This window comes from Trematomus bernacchii, unplaced genomic scaffold (genome assembly GCF_902827165.1).
Source record: "Trematomus bernacchii unplaced genomic scaffold, fTreBer1.1, whole genome shotgun sequence".
NCBI lineage: Eukaryota > Metazoa > Chordata > Actinopteri > Perciformes > Nototheniidae > Trematomus > Trematomus bernacchii.
Window position 1 is genome coordinate 11,030,828 of NW_022988050.1, and position 16,919 is coordinate 11,047,746.

The window sequence follows — 16,919 nt, forward strand, 5'->3', positions numbered from 1 at the left end:
TACTTATGTTGTACGACAAGTACAGTTTGTATTATGGAAACCAGACAGAGAAACTGAAGTTAAAAGATAAAATGTAGGATACTGTAAGTGCAAAAACACACTCAATAGAATAGAATATGATAAAAATGTAAATAATTAAGAATTCATTAAAATGCCTTTATCTGAATAAAATAAAAATAGTATCTTAATGTAAAAAGGTTCACAGTATGAGTTGACTTTGGATTTTTTATTTAAGTTATATTTTCAAAGTTTATTATGTGTAGATTAGTAGGTAGGTCTTACTAAGAAACATTTCCCCGATAGGTATCGTCATACCTGAGCAACGTAAGGTGTGGCACACACACACCAGAGGCCCGCCCTCTACCGTTGGTAATGATTAAGTCTAAGAAAATGTTTCCGCTATTCATTATGGCATTGATGCATGTTATTATAATTAATGTAAATATATAAATATGTCTATAAATTATTTGTCGTTATTTTTTCCATAAAATTCCTATTCAAATTTCTGATGGTCGTAAACACGGCTGAGGATGATTTGGGTTGCCTTGTTCTGTGCACTACCCCAACAACCCGTGCGGTGATGGCGAGGAAACCCCGTTGACAAGGCACTGCTTTTTCATGACGGTGAGTTTCCCTTTGAGTGTATTATAATTTTGTGATAAAAATTTCAAGGAAAAAACACACACAACCTCCTTCCTCCCTTCCTTCAGGGAGGGAAGAGAGTTTGAGCGGAGAGAAAAATCTATCTGAGACAGAACAGGGACAGTGAGAAAAATATATGAGTGGGAGAGGGAGAAGGAGGAGGAGGAGAAGGAGGGGGGGAGCAAATTAAAAGTTGCCAAATGGAGATATTGGGTTTCAAGAGGAGTGAGACAGGAGTAAAGGGTTTGCCTCTTTGAGTCGTCTTTATGTTGTGCTAATCGGGATAAATGTTTACGGCTTTACACGGTTTAGTCCTCTAGCATTTTCGACGAATCCACCCGACGTTTTCAAAACAGGCGTCGTCGACACCGCGGCTAGCTAGCCAGACCAGGCCGGTGTTAGTTGTTAAAATGTTACAATGTTACGGAGCGTCCTGTCCGCAGAGCTACCCGACCAGAACAAGGGCTGCTACAGAATCCCCCGGTTGAAACGCGTCGGTTCTGTATATCGAGACAAATGTGACGTTTTTCATGCTGGCAGATGAGCCACATTGAGGACAAATGAAAGCCTCCCCAACAGAGAAAGAAAGATCACGTCAGCGACGACCAGCCACAGGCTGGACGACGGGCGTTTTGTGCTGCTTGAATGCGATTATCTTTCTGTCGATTCAGTCTATTTTTGGAAATAAAACTCGCAAGCTGTACATTAGCTGGCTTTCTAAACCAACCGCGGTACCAGCAGTAGTAGCAGGACTGCAGCAGGGACTAGCTTGGTCTGCGTCGAAGCATTCAAGCTAATGCGGATTTCGGAGACTACGAATTTAAGCCCTAAATTATACAAACTGTACAAAGTATCGGAAAATATAACTTTATTTTCGACAACACTGATCAGAATTGCCTACATGTCTGCAAATCCTTTGCTTTTGAGCTACTTAAAACGCAATTTTTAGTCAGCTTAGGTACTTTAGCTCTGTCGTCTTTTTAAAAATGAAATAATGTAAGCTAACCGCTTAACTGTGGTTAAAAGTAGCTCACTTAATTGTTAACATTGATTACGTGTATATTAACGACTGCGTTGCTTTTTAAATACATTGATAGATGACAGAAATGAGTGTAGTGTATTTATTTGACCTACTCAGTCCACATATGGAGCTTCTTTTGTGAAATAAAATGTCACTGTGTTAATCGTTTGGTTTCCTTTTTTGTTGGGAAAGGTCGTCATTGCTTCCTCTCGTTTTTGTAGCTTTGTGTCCACTTTTAAAGGACACAGGAGCCCCTCTGCCTGTTATAGCATATCTCCTGAAAAATAAATTGTTGCACATTTAGTGTGGATATTAAATGAATTACAATATTCTTTAATTGAGGAAGCGTTTAGTGGTTTTCATGGTCTCTAAAAGTCAGTTAGAAGAGCCTAGTTTGCACAGCAGCCCTGTCGTTCTTTGTTCTCCCTGAACCAAAGATGGAGGCTGAACGTGGCTCTGTTGTAAGGACAGCCTATGGCAGGGTAACAGCCATTTTGTGGCATTGCAGTTTCATCTACGCAGCAACATAAGAGTGTATTTCTCAATGACTTAACAGAGTACAACATAAACTACGACTTCAAATCATCTTAATACATTGTTGGATGAATGACCACATTTTTCTGACATATAGCTACATTCCCTTGCCATGTGCTCCACATTTCTTAAATACAATTATACAATTAAAATAGTAACCTCATAAGATATTCAAACACTCATTACCCCTCACTGCTGCATCAAATTAGTGATCATGGATTTGGCTTGTAGTCCCTCTTTTATAATGAAGCACTAAGATCGCTGCATACCTTTGCAGGCTGACAACTTAAAGCCAACACCTCTTTCTATGTAGAAACTCAAACAACCATGGTATAAATGGAGCAGCAGGGTGGAGTTATTTACACTCTAATGGCCATTTTCAGTCTGTGCAGACAACCAATGTGGGACAGCAGAGGAGGGTAATGGGTGGGAGTTTTACGTGTGAGACAAACATCTGTAGGAGGGGGTGAAGGCCATCCTGCCCTTCGCTTACATACATAGCCTATTTACCACAGCACTGAATAACACATTTGGCTTCCTCTTCACTCCCACATTTCACAAACCCATATTTTCCTTAATCTCATATACGTTGTTCCCACAACCTGCTTCTCACACGTTTATTTATGTAATACTAAATGTAGTTTCTCACCCTGCAGCCCAGAAAACAAAGGGTGTTAAATGACTGAATCCATGCGTCCTGCTGGAAATCTGTGAGTGAGATGTCCTTACTACAAACAGAATACATATGCTCCTACTTCAGAATAACAACAAAGTGCATTAAGGTTTATTGTCATGATCAATGAATCCAGCAGTCATGAATTACCTACTCTAAAATTCACATCAGCCCTCTCCTAACCTGCTCCTTTCTATCTCGATATACCTTCCTCTTCTTTCAGGTGTCATGGATGATGAGGACGATCGCCATCTTCTTGATATTTTAGGGTAAAATCCCTTTTATAAACATAATAGACACTAATATTGGTCATTAACATGCCATTCACAATGTGGCCTCACATTTTTATCTGTACTCAAGTTTGGCTTTAACAGTTAGTTATTGTTACTAGGGTCCCACTTTGAAATCAAAGCTACAAGCATCTGCCAACTTATTTGTTAACTTTTGATAAATTAGGGAAGTTGGTAATCCTATGTCCCATTCAGGCATTCAAATTATGGTTCATTCTGTCACTCCTTAAACCACAGTAAATACAAATAAATGTTTCTAATGTTGAATTTCCTTCCGCACATTTTTCAGAGATGTGGATGCTTTGAATGACTATCTCCATGGCAGCAACAGCAAGTCTGTGAGTGACTCTTTCATAATGTATTCACAGCCATTCCTTAATATGTTTGTCAGAGTAATTACATCACTGTCTTTGATGCATAAAGGATCCACTGATCCTCTGTTAAACTCTTCTGCAGATTGAGGAGGATGATGTAACAAATGCAGCTTACGGGTCGGATGGGTCCTTCTTTTCTAGTGACACGGTAAGTGCACTTTGATCCAACAACCACTGTTTTTTTTTCCAAATTTGTTCACCCTTCATAAAAAAAGGTTATGCAATAGTTTACCCTTTATGTATAGGTTATAAAAAAGACCTACAAGTAAGTCTGTCTTGTATGCAGCTCACATGCAAACTCTCTTTTCATTTTCTCTAAATGCTTCATTCAGGCTGGCTCCAACTCTGGCCTCAAGGATGGCTCTTCTACAATGGGAGATTTCGGCGAGGATTCAACAGGGGCAGGCCTCCAGCTCTCTGGTAGCCTTTCATTTATCGAGGATGAATTGGGGCCTGGGAATTCTCCCGGAGGGGTGGATCTTGGGGGCGAGGACCAGCCCTTTGACATCCTACAGAAGTCCCTTATGGAGGCCGACATCACAGAGCAGACATTGGCTCAGGAGGCCTTACTGGACTCCCAGCCCGCCCCCACTCTGGTGCAGGCTCCGGTACCCTTCCCCTCCCAGCTGGTTTCTGGGGGGGGTTTTGGCGGAGGAGTTGTAACCACGGCGACAGCTGCTTTCCCAACAGGCCAGTTCCTACAAGGGGTGTCCCCGCTGCCCAACGGCTCCGCCCAGCACATCCAGGTGTTGGGCTCGTTCGGGGCGGGGGGTGGTGTGATGACTCTGAGCAACTTGGAGAGATCTCCCCAGCTCGTGTTGAGGCCCGGTGCGCCTGTAGCGTCAGGGGGGGCCACATCAGGGGGGCAGGTGTTCGCCCCTACCCAAGGGCAGGTGGGCCTACCTTACAAAAACATCCCCCTTCAAAACATCATCATCCAGAGAGGCCCGGGGGGGACCCAGACTCTTGTTAGACCCATCCAGCCTAAACCCCTCCAAACCGGGGCTCAGACTGTGTACAGCCTTGGTCTTCAGCACACTTCCACCACCATGGCTAATGTAGTGAACGCTAACATGGCTTCTCCTGGGGGACAATACACAGCCAATGGCTCTATCGTAGTGCAGCCATCACTGGAGCAGCAGCAAGCGCAGGCCCAGACAAACTTACAGCCTGGACAGTTCTCAAACCCCCTGATTACCAATCAGAACGCTGTGCAGATTGTTCAGGGGCAGAACTTTACTCCACAGCAGGGAGGACAGCTCATTTTGAACCAGGGAGTAGTCTGCAGGAGTCAGGTTGGAGGGGGTGTAACTCAAACATGGACAGGGGTTTCTTGTGCGAACCCAGCCCCCATGCAGACGTCGTGCTCTACCGGGCGGCTGACTCTGGTGGGTCCAGCAACGACGGGGATCGGCGGTCAAGGCCAAGTGCAGGGGGGCCACGTTCAGCGCCTTCTGGTCACTCAAACTCAGAATTTCACCTCCCTGTCACCTTTAGCCAGTACTGGGACACAGGAAGACTACAGCCAGGTATAATCACCGGTGGTTTTTCTTTACACATTCATAATCTGTTTCCTGAAAATGCTTATATGAAAGACATCCCTTTCATTTTTATTTTTTAGAATTCTTCATCACCTGCCCTCAATCAGGTGCAGCTCAGCAGCATCCATGGTAACAAAGGCCGACAAATCTTTGTCAAAAAATCAATGCATGATATATATATATATATATATAAAAATGTAATCTGCTAAACTTAATGTTTCCTTGTTGTTTTCAATTATCTCTTTTAGCCATGACAACAATGACTCAAGACTCAAATATGAACTCTCAGGTATGTCATCCCATCATGCACAGGAGCTGCAACGATTAATAGAGCGTCAGAAATATTATTTTGATAATCGATTCATCTTTTACGTTTTTATTTAAAAAATCTCAGGAAACGCTGTTTTAGCCGCCTCAACTATGCTCATTTCTGACACCTTATTTGTTTTGCAAAATGTGTTTTCTTTCTCCTAATAGATCAGTGCTCAGAAGAGACCTGCCCTTCCACCACTTACAAGAGGAGAAATGTGAGAATAGAACTTACTGTGTACTATTTACATACTTGTTTATGTGGGAAATATTGCCATGTTTTTGTATAGCTTGTAGTTCAGCCAATGAATGAGCCTGTTTCTTTTTCCTGTCGTCTCTATAGGATTTTACAACAGTTGAAGAAGGATCATGCTGGAGTTCAGACTATAGATCTGCGTCGATTCAATTCAATCGATGATGCACTGCAGAAAATCCTCCCGTACCACGTGTTCCAGGGAACTCCACCCAGCCAGGAGGAGTTCTCAGAGGGTAAAGCCTTGCATTTATTAGCTTCACCCTAAATCTGCAGAAGTATTGCATGTCAAGGCGTGGCTTTTGCAGATGAAAAGTACCTGAATTTTCTTTTATTTTTTTTCTTCTTTTTTTTTACAGTGGATGAAGAATTTGAAGTAGTTGCAACCCAAGTGCTGAAGAGGACTCATGCTATGGTTAACAAATACAGACGGCTACTTATGGTGGAAGCGGAGGTAGGCACACACGAGTAAATACTTGCAAAAACAGGTGTATCATGTTGTGGCATGCACAGGGCTCACAAGTTGCCTCTCCTTTCCCTACAGCGTTCCAGTCCGTCATCAGAAATGGTGATGATTGACAGGACGTTCAACCAAGAGGAGCGCAGCAACCTGACACAAGACAAGCGCATGGTACTAGTGGATCCAGGTAAGAGAAACAACAGAAAGCAAATCATTTTCAACAGAAAAACTTTTTATAAGAGATAGTTCAGCAAGGACACAGTGCACTGAAATTAATGATTTTCACCACTGACTGACTGACCCCCTTAGGAGTATATTGACAGGTCTATTCAATTCAATCGGAGACATAAACATGAGCACAGAATATGTCCAATTCTTTTTTACCATATTCTCCAAAGTAAAAGTTGAACCAATTTCACACAAGTCACATATCTTTCAAACATTCTGACACTAATATGGCATTTTTTAGACAGATAAATCAGGAACTGTCTCATCAACACACTCTTGTAAGATCCGACAACACAGTGGTAAACCATCAGTCTTGGGACTTACTATTCTTGCGTAAGCGTTTGTCAAACGACGTCACAAAATATTAAACGTCAACTAAGGTTTGTGAACACCCTGGCTAACACATATACTTAATGCTTTATATGGCTGTTAGCTAAACTAAGTGGTAGTCTTATGGCGCATTTCCACTGCAGGGCCTCACACAGCTTAGTACGGTATAGTTAGGCCTTGGTAGGCCAGGCTCACTTTATGCTGCGTTTCCATTACAGTTTAGGAACTGGGGTAGTAACTATAGTAACGCAGTGTAGGCGGAGCCGTGACGTCATCTTCAATGCGAAACACAAAACCAACATCAGCCGTTAGCTGTTAGCACTCAGAGCACACAGCTCCTCATATCTGTTCAGAAACTAGACAAAAGTTAAACGAGTACAAACCACAGACTGTCTGTGTCATGGCGAATACAGTCGCTGGTTTATTTATGTCTGTATAGGCCGTTGTTGTGAGTGTGGACGGTCGGAGCATATACAACGTTAGCTTAGCCGATCTCCATTCAGAAAACACGCATTTTAAAAGGTTTTTCGCCTGCCGTCTGTCTGCAGACTTGTCAAAACATTAATTCATGGTTTTTACTAACCGGTATCAGTATGTTGTTACTTCAGCATCATTTTGAAACGTGTATTACAATTAAATCACGGTAAAATATGTTCATTTTGTTGTAGTTTTAGCCCCCTTGCCAGCGATTCTCTCACTAGTTTAGCAAACTCAGCCCGGTTGTTGGCCCGGAAAGAACCTGGATTTTGTGGCGCATTTCCACTGCAGCGCGTAGCACGGTTTAAGCGTGCAGTGCCGTGCCCGGCCCGTTTTTTGTTGCGTTTCCACTAGGGGTATTTCCGGCTAACGGGTACTGTTTCACAGTTTTTCTGGCCCTCCAAAATCGTGGTTCTTTCCGGGCCAACAACCGGGCTGAATATGCTAAACTAGTGAGAGAATCACTGGCAAGGGGGCTAAAACTACAACAAAATGAACATATTTTACTGTGATTTAATTGTAATACACGTTTCAAAATGATGCCGAAGTAACAACATACTGATACCGGTTAGTAAAAACCATGAATTAATGCTTTGACAAGTCTGCAGACAAGACGGCCACCCCTAGTGGAAACGCAACAAAAAATGGTCTGGGTTTGGCACGGCACGCTTAAACCGTGCTACGCGCTGCAGTGGAAATGCGCCATTAGTATAAGAACATTAGACTTCGACCACTTAGGATTCAGGAAGTGTGAACTATTTCAAACCATTTTTTGTTATAGAGCACCTCTAATTTTATATAACTTTTTTTCCCCCAAGACACATTCTTGGAAGACTTTTGTTGTGGGAGTAAATCCAAACTATTCCAAGTTCCCTCCCCCTCCAAGTCAACGTCCAGCTGTAGCCTGAATCCGTCGGACAGAGGCTCCACGGAGTCACCGCACAGGACAGACTCCAAGCCCGGGTTTGGAGACCCGGGAGGGGGTGGAGATGCAGGACCAGGTGCAGTAGATAAACTCCACCCTCCGCTCTTAGAAAACAAGAGTGTCCTGGAACTGAAGCGATCTCAGCAACACTACGGGCCCAGCAGCAACAACAGCCTCCCAGCTGCCAACAGTTACCCCCAAGGTACCCCCCCCCCTTTCACAGCAACATCAAGAGGACAGACGCACTACGAGGGGTCTCACCACCTGTCCTCACAGCAGATCCAGCCCCAGTTACCCCCTCAGCTCTCCTCCCCCCCCTCATGCCGACACAGACTCTGCTCTCGAGGCGGCAGTCAACAGCATCTTGGAATGTTAGGACTGATATCATCCCTAATGTATCGTTTTTTCCCCTGTGTATCAATCTCCCCTGTTATATTTGTTGTATTCCCCCCAGAATCTGTGTGAAGAGAGGTTTACTCTTTGTGATACCATCTCCGGCCATGTAGCATGTATTTAGTTTGTCTTTATTCCCCGTTGTTTTTTTTGGGGGGCGTTTGAGTCATGAAAGCACTTCATATGACCTATGAACATCCGGGAATGTGTGCAATGCAATGTACTCACAGACGGAAAATGTTTTGATTACTTTAACATTTTAAGAGTCTGCAATTTCAGTAACTTGAATGAATATGAGAGTCCCTCTCTTCACACACACCTTATTAAAATGTTGTGCCAGTTAATCACCCCCCACTACCTATGCTGAAAAAGGAGGGACAAAATTACGACTTTGTGCCTAATTCTAGGTTTTTATTTTGAAGTGTTTACATGAAGGAGCTCTATTCAAAAATATCCACTGCTTCAGTTCCTGCATTACAAACATGCATACATGCTTATTACACCGTGTTAGGTAGATTCATTCATTCAGAGGTATAGATTTCCTTAGGTAAGCTCAGTAGAGACACAATCACATAGACAAATTGCACTAAACATACTGTTGCTTATTTCAGGAACTATATGAATATGTGGCTTGCTGAAATAACGCTAGGCTAACTAGAATGTGAATATTTGGAACCGAAACCAAAATGTGTTCTCCTGCTTTCAGCTGCCTGCAACAAGGATAACCTCTCGATCACTCTATAAACCAGTCAAACTAGTCACATATAAACATGTATAGTAGTGTTACTTTACTCAGCAATGCTTTTTTTTCTTGTGCTCAAGTCACAGTTTATTTGGCATTTTTTTCTTTTGTACCTTAAAGGTATGCAAGCCCCGACACAGACACAGGACAAATACTCGATCTCAACCACTTTTATCATTTCACAGCGTGTTTGTGTCAGGGGGAGTTTAGTCCTCAGATTGAGGAAGATATGTTACATTATGATTTTTTGTTTTGTTTTTTATTTCATATTTTTTTAATTTTTTTAATGACATTAAAAAAAGATGACTGTTTGTTGTTCCCCGACTTCGTGAAGATGACAATATGGTCATTAGTTTATATGATCCTGAAGGGTCATTGATTGTACGTATGTTGATCTGCCTTCTGCATATAATTATATACTGATCATATCCAGCTATCTATGCTTTACTACAGTGACATGGCAGTGTGTGTGTGTTACTCTGGACACATACACACTGGTCTATGACTATATTTTCATGTAGTTGGGTTGTTTGATTAGCATACTCTTGACTTTATTCACGTTCACTCAGTCTCACAGGATGTTTTCATCACTTTCCAGTTGGTTTGAAAGCATTTCCTCTCTTTTACCCTCTCAGCAGCGCAACCAAAACTCGAAATAGGAGAAAAAGTGGCTTTGTCCAGAATCCCAGTCAGATCTTTACGTCTTTGTGCTGGGGACAACAGATTTGTAGTGTTTCCTCTGGAGCTGTGCCCCTAAAGCTCCTAGTGTGTAATGGTTATGTCTTGATTCTTTTTTTGTAGTTTTTATAGTCCAAACTGAATTTATCATTCAATTTTTATCATGCTATAGAATGAAATATTGGCCAAGTATTTTTTTTTTAAGTGCATTTTTTAGCAAACCTACAGAGATCTGCACTATAGTAGAAGCAAGACAAAGCAATTTACAAACCGACACAGCACCAAAGCTTGGTTAAACGCTGACTCTGGATAGTGTCACCTATCTGCTACAGGAGCAGACTGAAGGCCTTTTGCATGGGGGGGGGGGGATAGAGAACAAACTTCTTATTTTTGTGTCTGAGTGCCAGTGGCCATCGCAGCAAGCCTGTATCTCTGCCTCAACCTTTATAGTTCTCCTATATCTACCAGTTCACAATGAGAAAAAAACTCCCTCTTTGAAAGGAAATCTCTGTCATGTAAGGGTCATGTGAGATTTGCTTATTTAAGTGGCTGCTGCAAGACTTTGTGCCTCTATAGCGCTCTACGGGAAAGTTAGTAAGTGCTGGTTCATGTTATCTGGATGCACTTCAGTGTCCGAGGGCCTGGTTGAAACATACTGTGCTTTTTCCTCCCCTGTTGAGTTCAATGATGTTTTTCTTCCTTCATTTTCACTGTCGTTTTGTCTCACTTGATTTGTATAGTTTGTTGTTTTGTACAAAAATGAAAAGTGAAACACAAAATATTTATAATTTTTGTATGGAGAAAAAAAAAAGAATGTAAAAAAAAAAACGAACAAAGTAAATGAGAAAATGGAAATTATTTTTTATTGTGTTGGCTATGAAGTGGAGTCGAGAAAAATGGTTACAAAAATACTGTAATTTCTTCATTTGTAGCCAATGTGTGTTCACTACAGCAGCAAAGAGAGTCAACAATAAATTAATTTTGAATACAATAACAATACGCTGCAGTCCAGACCAGATCCTCCTTCAGCGTCCCTCCATTACTATTCTGTGAGTGTTCACATACAGGCACCGGCAGACTAAGCATGCATAATAACATCATGTGACAGGGAAGCATATCCAAAAGGAAAAACACATTTGTTAGCCTAGATAAGATCTTTCTGCACATTCTGAAGTCAGGACATGTTCATTTTTGTCTGAATCTGCACTGCCACAGCAAGATTTTAATCAAGTTAAAAAATCTCTTGGTTCCCTTTAATCCCCTCATGGACCCCAGCCCCATTGCCTCTGCACAAAGGAGCTAAGAAAACTGCATAGCAAACATTTGACTGCCAAGCCCTTTTGGTTTTAGTAACAAAACACAACAATGACACCTAGTGGAGCCCTTTGGAACAACAGTGGGACTAAATAAATCACAATAAAAACGAATATTCAGTGGTTCTTTAGAAAATGTTTACTTCTCAAAGTAAAACAAGATACAAATTAAACTATATTTAAATAATACAAACATATACAAGTAAATAAATAATTTGATGCAGTGCACACAGCTTTCACTTCATATGACTAATGCAGGTGCAAAGTTGAATGAAACTGCTACTGTCAGAATTACTACCCCTCAAGTTCTAAAGGAATAGTTATACATTTTAGATAAATAACGTATTCCCTTTCTGTTCAATAGTTAAATAAGATAATGAATACCTTATTTCTTCCTGTCTATAATATAAGGCTACGGACAGCAACTGGTTAGCTTAGCATAAGGCCTGGAAACAGCTAAATTGCCGTGACCGGAGGCATCAAGTTTTCTGGGTTATCTGCCCCATACTCGTGAACCACATTATGTCAGGATCGCCTGGAGGGAATTTCTTCAAATTTAGCACAAACGTCCACTTTGACTCGAGGTGGAACTGATCAGAAGTTGAAGGTCAAACGTTAAAGGTCACTGTGACCTTACAAAACCCATTTGTGGACATAACTCACAAAGTCATACGCTAATTATACAAATTTCCCACAAATGTCTAATACGATAAAATGATATACTGCAACTGGAGTGGTGGGAAAAGGCATACAACCACACAACTGTTATTCTACGGATAAAACAAATTAGATAAAAAATACAGGGCGCTTTTAAAAGTGCTGGTAGGTAGATTAGCAATTTGAAAGAGCGAGGCTAGCTGTTTGTCCGTGTTTCAAGTCTTTATGCTAAGCTAACTAGCTGCTGTTTGTAGTTTCCTATCTAGGTGAGCTTCAATACATTACATATGTGGAAATGTTTGGATCTGGGCTAATTATATTACTATAAAGAGAATAGATAGAGGTTTTCTTATACAGAGTCACGCTTGTCCTAACATCCTCCCCTGACATTAGTGGTACTTCCTCCTGCGATCTCGCTCTGGAAAAAAACAAACAACAACATTCATGAACAAGCTCAGATAAAATATATCAAAATATATGTAGCCCATTACATAAAGCAACAATGAGAGAAATCTTCACACTTACTTATATGAGAGTAACTCCAGATGTAGCTGATAGCACAGTATCCTGCTAACAACATGCTCAGGCCACCTATTCCACCTTTCTTCACTTCAAAATACTTCTTGTTATACCACTGCCAGCCTGATGGAAGCACAGAAGAGGAGAGGAGATATAAACATGCAGACCTTATACAAAGAGTTGTACCCGGTGAGTGAGCTGGACAAATTCTGAATAAAGCAGTTTCGTAGTAAAATTAAGTTTTTCCCTGATGCTGCCAATAACTTTTGCTCAGTTTGTTTCTCTGATAACTGCAGATCAAGAAGTCTAATGACTACAATCCTTCATCCAGGAAAAACAAATAATTATAAAAGAGCAAGATAAAAGTGGGCTGTTCTATTCTGGCATAAAACTGGATACAAAGTCAGTTTGATATTGCTTCTGGCAGACAACCACCTCCCTGACACCTTCTCAAAGGAGAACGGAAAACATTGACTTTGATTAAATGTAGTATGTCAAAAGGTTCCACATAATTGTGTTAGGCTAGTTGAAGGCAATAGTATTAAGTTGAACCTATTATTTGTTATTTAAACGTAATACTATTGCTTTCAACTCATCTTATACAATTATTTGTAATTTTTTTACAAAATACATTTATTTAAGTCAACGTATGAACGTTTCTTCAGTGTAGGTGACCAAATGATTGTTATCTTGTTTAAAATGACAGATTTCTCAAAGAAACACTCTGTATAATACAGGTAGATACATAAATAAAAGACCACAAAAAAAACACAGTACATTTACTGGTCTGTTCTATGTGCATTACATATTTGTATGTGTTGGATGTGTGTGTTAGTCACCTCCTTGCACCATTTTCACTACATCTTTAGGATGGCTGGGGGTTTTGTAGGCCAGCCACTGAGGCAACTCCCTCAGTCTCACTTGTCCAAGACTCCGCTCTGTCAGAGCACCTACACAATTAAGACATAACAAAAACAGATGAATACACTCTGAAGATAAACAAAATATAAATAACCATTTGTCAAAATCTAAAACAAATCGAACTTGGAAGTACAAGTAAACAAGAACACTTTAAAGGGATAGTTTGTGTTTTTTGAAGTGGGTGGTATGAGGTACTTATGTAGTGTATTAACTAGAGATGATGTACTGGTACTGAAACTAAGCATGGTACTAATGTAGAAGGGGCAAAAGCTAAATGTATTTTTAGCCATCTTAAAAAATAACAATATTAGTTGGATTTTACGCTACATTTACAATATTTTGACAGCATTACCTTGCTGTCAAACATCGCTTGCCAACAAGGACAGTATCTATTCTCTCTTTATAGCCACCAGACCACAGGTGTTAGTCTACTGCTGCCTTGATTGGTTAAATAGTTTGAGTTATTGTGTGACTTTAGTGAATGCTAACTAACTACCATAAACATGGATATGCACCTCATACAACCCCCTGCAATTATGAAAAGTATGCCTTTAAGATTAAATTCAGTCTGTAGTGTGGAGGTCTTTTGCCCAGCTGCCAAACACCCACCTTTAGTACCATCAGCAGTGTTTTGGTTCCTGACCTCGTGCCGCATCTTCAACCCATCATCAGCTCTCGATGTGTCACACCTCAGTGCCGTCAGAGGGCGGGAAAACCTTGTGAGCGATGATGATATTGTGATGAGTCCTGGAACCTTCATCCCCTCATGCATGCCGACAGTACGTGGAGGGGACGTGTCCTTGCTCGTCTGAGACGGTAGAGGGCCACTAGAGAGGGGAGCTGCAGGGGGGGTTAGCTCTAACTGTTGCAGGGGGATTAGTGATAATTGTTTAGACTTTGAACTTATTCTCATAACTGATTGTAGCTCTGTATGTTGTGCAGGGGTGCAAGGTGGCTGGTCTGACAGAGTATTAATTGTAACCAAGCAGCTGTCTGTATTCCCTGTTGGGAGAGGGACTGCACTGAGACTGATTTTGCTGCTCAGATCATCCGCAGTATCTATCTGGCTCAGTATGCTTGCGGTTCTGGACTGACGGGCCACATTATCTCGGCCTAACATGGCTCTAACTCCCTGGAGGGTAATCCTGGCCTGGTGACCGCTTTTTGATTTCAAGAACATCTCATTTTCAGATAAATCCTCCACTTTCCCTTCAGTGTCCACCCAGAGGTTGTCTCTGACATCTTTAGAGCCCAGAGAGGTAGAGGTATCTTTTGCTGTAGAAAAGGATTGTGCAGCTGCCTTTTTCGTCTTTGACGTCTTGGCTTTAGTGGGTTTGGCCACTTTTATTGAGTTTTTGTCAGGGTTAGTTTTGGGCAGGTCCTCCGAGGCAGATCTAGTCCCCTCCAGTGTGCCCTTAGAAACCGGTTTGGATTTTTCCGCTTCTATCAAAGCTCGGAGACTCTGCTTTTTGGGTTTAGAGATAGTGGAAGGTTGCAATGGGGAGGTAATAGAGTTGGTTGTAGATGAGGGAAAGTTGGCTGTTTGTTCGGACAGCTTCTGTTTCTTCTTCTTAGCTGATGTTGGAAGTGATGCAGAACTCGGGGCCGATGGCTGTGTTGTTTCTGCTGCTGATGCCAGAGACATCTTATTACTCTTCTTTGATTGTGGACTTGTTTCTTTTGACAATGTCTGTGTCGAGTCTGCTGTTGGTTTGGACAAATTTGCAGTGAGCTGAGAAGACGATGTTGTCTGATTCCCCGGGACATCGTGTTTGGTTGGAGGGGTTTTGGAGCTTGCTGCCTTACAATGTGGCAGATGACTCTTCAACCTTTTGAAAGCTTTCCCGCAGAATGGGCACACCTCTGAGGGGAAAAACGGCAAAACAGTGTCTGGTTTTACAAAGTAGACTAACACTTCGACATTTAGATCATGTCTAAATGTAAATGTATTTGCTTTATCTAAATTCTCTGCTGATCATTTTCATGATAAATCAATAATATAATATAAGGTGACATTTTCAAATTGCCTGATTTGAAAAATGTTTTCTCTAACTGTAAGATATTTAACTTTTATTGGTATACACATTTCAAACATCAAAATTGCACATTTCAAAAGATGGAACCAGAAATCCTTTGAAATGTTGCTTAGAACATTTCCAGGAGTAAATTATCAAATCTGTTGTGGAATGGATTTGTAAAGTAGAACATAGAAAATATGTCCAGATTTAACATTTTACTTTAGTACACTTTTTTCATTACTTTTAACAGAGTATTTTTACACTATAGCCTAATATTGCTGCCTTTCCTTAAGTACAATGTGAATACTTCTTCCACCACTGCTATATGGGCTGACCTTGAAGGAAAAGTACTTACAGTACAGGCTCTTCTACGGCAGACTGTATTTCATTACTAAGCAGTGCAGAGAGTCCCAATCAAAAATAATAGGCTAATACAACCACATGTAATTTCTGGTGTCATTAGGTCACTTGGTGACTCTGCTTTTGTGAATCACACAACAATTGTATGCGATTATGACTTACCAGAGCTCATTTTGCACGCGTCTGTCAACACAGCTAATCAGGTTTCAGCATGTTCGAAGAAGCTACAGTGAAAAAAGTTGTAAAAGCGTGAAAGAAAAATGTAAAGTGACAAATATGATCGCATTCACGCAAAGTGTCAACCTAAAAACACATTTCACATGTTGCGTTTACACGGAAGGACCCTTTAGGTAGCGCGCTAGGAGCCTGACTGTAAATGGTTAAAAAGGGAGAAAATAAATAATGTTTTCATAAGGACCGGGTTAAAAAGGGTTATTTGATATACAACATTTGATGAAATACAACGGTGCATTAGTCTGTTCAGTGGGTGTGGTGCATCGACACATTTGAGATGATTCACTTCCGGTTTAGCGTTAATCCCTGAAGTAACCGCTTCTCATTGTTTAAATTGTCCACAGGTGTACTGGCGATATGATTTGGCAGAACAAGAATTGTATTTATTTTAGTTGTTTTGGCTAACAGTAGACTGCTAGAACCGTTTTCTCAGACTAAGTTAGAATGTTTATTCACAAAACCCTCTAGCGTATTAAACTAAATTCTACACAAGGTACATTTAGTTTAATACGCTAGTTCAGGCTTATTGACATTATTTCGCAGATACAGTTGCTCATCTGTCAAAAATAGTTTAAATCAAGTAGTATTTGTATTAAGTAGGCATGAAACAATAATTGACTTTCATTTTAGAGATGTATATTTTGTGTTAACAATAAAATACAAAGAAATAGATTTGTAATTGCAAGTTTTAGAGGAGATATGGTTTACAACACTAAAACAAGGTAGGCTACTTAACATGCATTTGTATAATTAAAGGTCACCTATTATGCAAAATCCACTTTTTCATGTATATTATACTTAAACATGTGTCCCCTCTGTGTAAAGAGATTCTGAAAGTTTCAGGAAAATGTCTGAAAATGAGCTGATCAGATTTTGGCCACTTTATGTCATAACGATTTTTTGGGTTGTGTAACCATTAGCCAATAACCAACCAAGGTAACACCAGCCCACCTTATCACCTGAATCTCCTCCTAGAGCGCCATTGTGTTCTTTTTAACCAAATATCTCTCAGAGGTGCAGTGGCTCC

At 40.8% G+C, this 16,919-nt stretch overlaps 2 protein-coding genes across 2 annotated transcripts; one reads left to right on the forward strand and one right to left on the reverse strand.

Moving 5' to 3' along the window:
* Positions 1–671: 671 nt before the first annotated feature.
* Positions 672–9,503, forward strand: bicral (BRD4 interacting chromatin remodeling complex associated protein like). Its single transcript, XM_034119176.1, is given in 13 exon segments — positions 672–2,907; positions 3,094–3,139; positions 3,450–3,498; positions 3,617–3,682; positions 3,867–5,063; positions 5,156–5,204; positions 5,324–5,364; positions 5,553–5,602; positions 5,728–5,873; positions 5,997–6,091; positions 6,182–6,284; positions 7,951–8,369; positions 8,371–9,503. Coding segments are annotated over 12 exon segments (2,319 nt in total). The 5' UTR covers positions 672–2,907; positions 3,094–3,098; the 3' UTR covers positions 8,434–9,503.
* A 140-nt stretch (positions 9,504–9,643) lies between these two features.
* Positions 9,644–16,030, reverse strand: si:dkey-21c1.4 (mucin-5AC). Its single transcript, XM_034119178.1, has 5 exons — positions 15,821–16,030; positions 13,890–15,143; positions 13,199–13,309; positions 12,366–12,482; positions 9,644–12,258 (listed from the first exon to the last, which is right to left on the reverse strand). Exons 1-5 carry the CDS (start codon positions 15,828–15,830, stop codon positions 12,230–12,232), a joined length of 1,521 nt encoding a protein of 506 aa, XP_033975069.1. The 5' UTR covers positions 15,831–16,030; the 3' UTR covers positions 9,644–12,229.
* Positions 16,031–16,919: the final 889 nt, after the last annotated feature.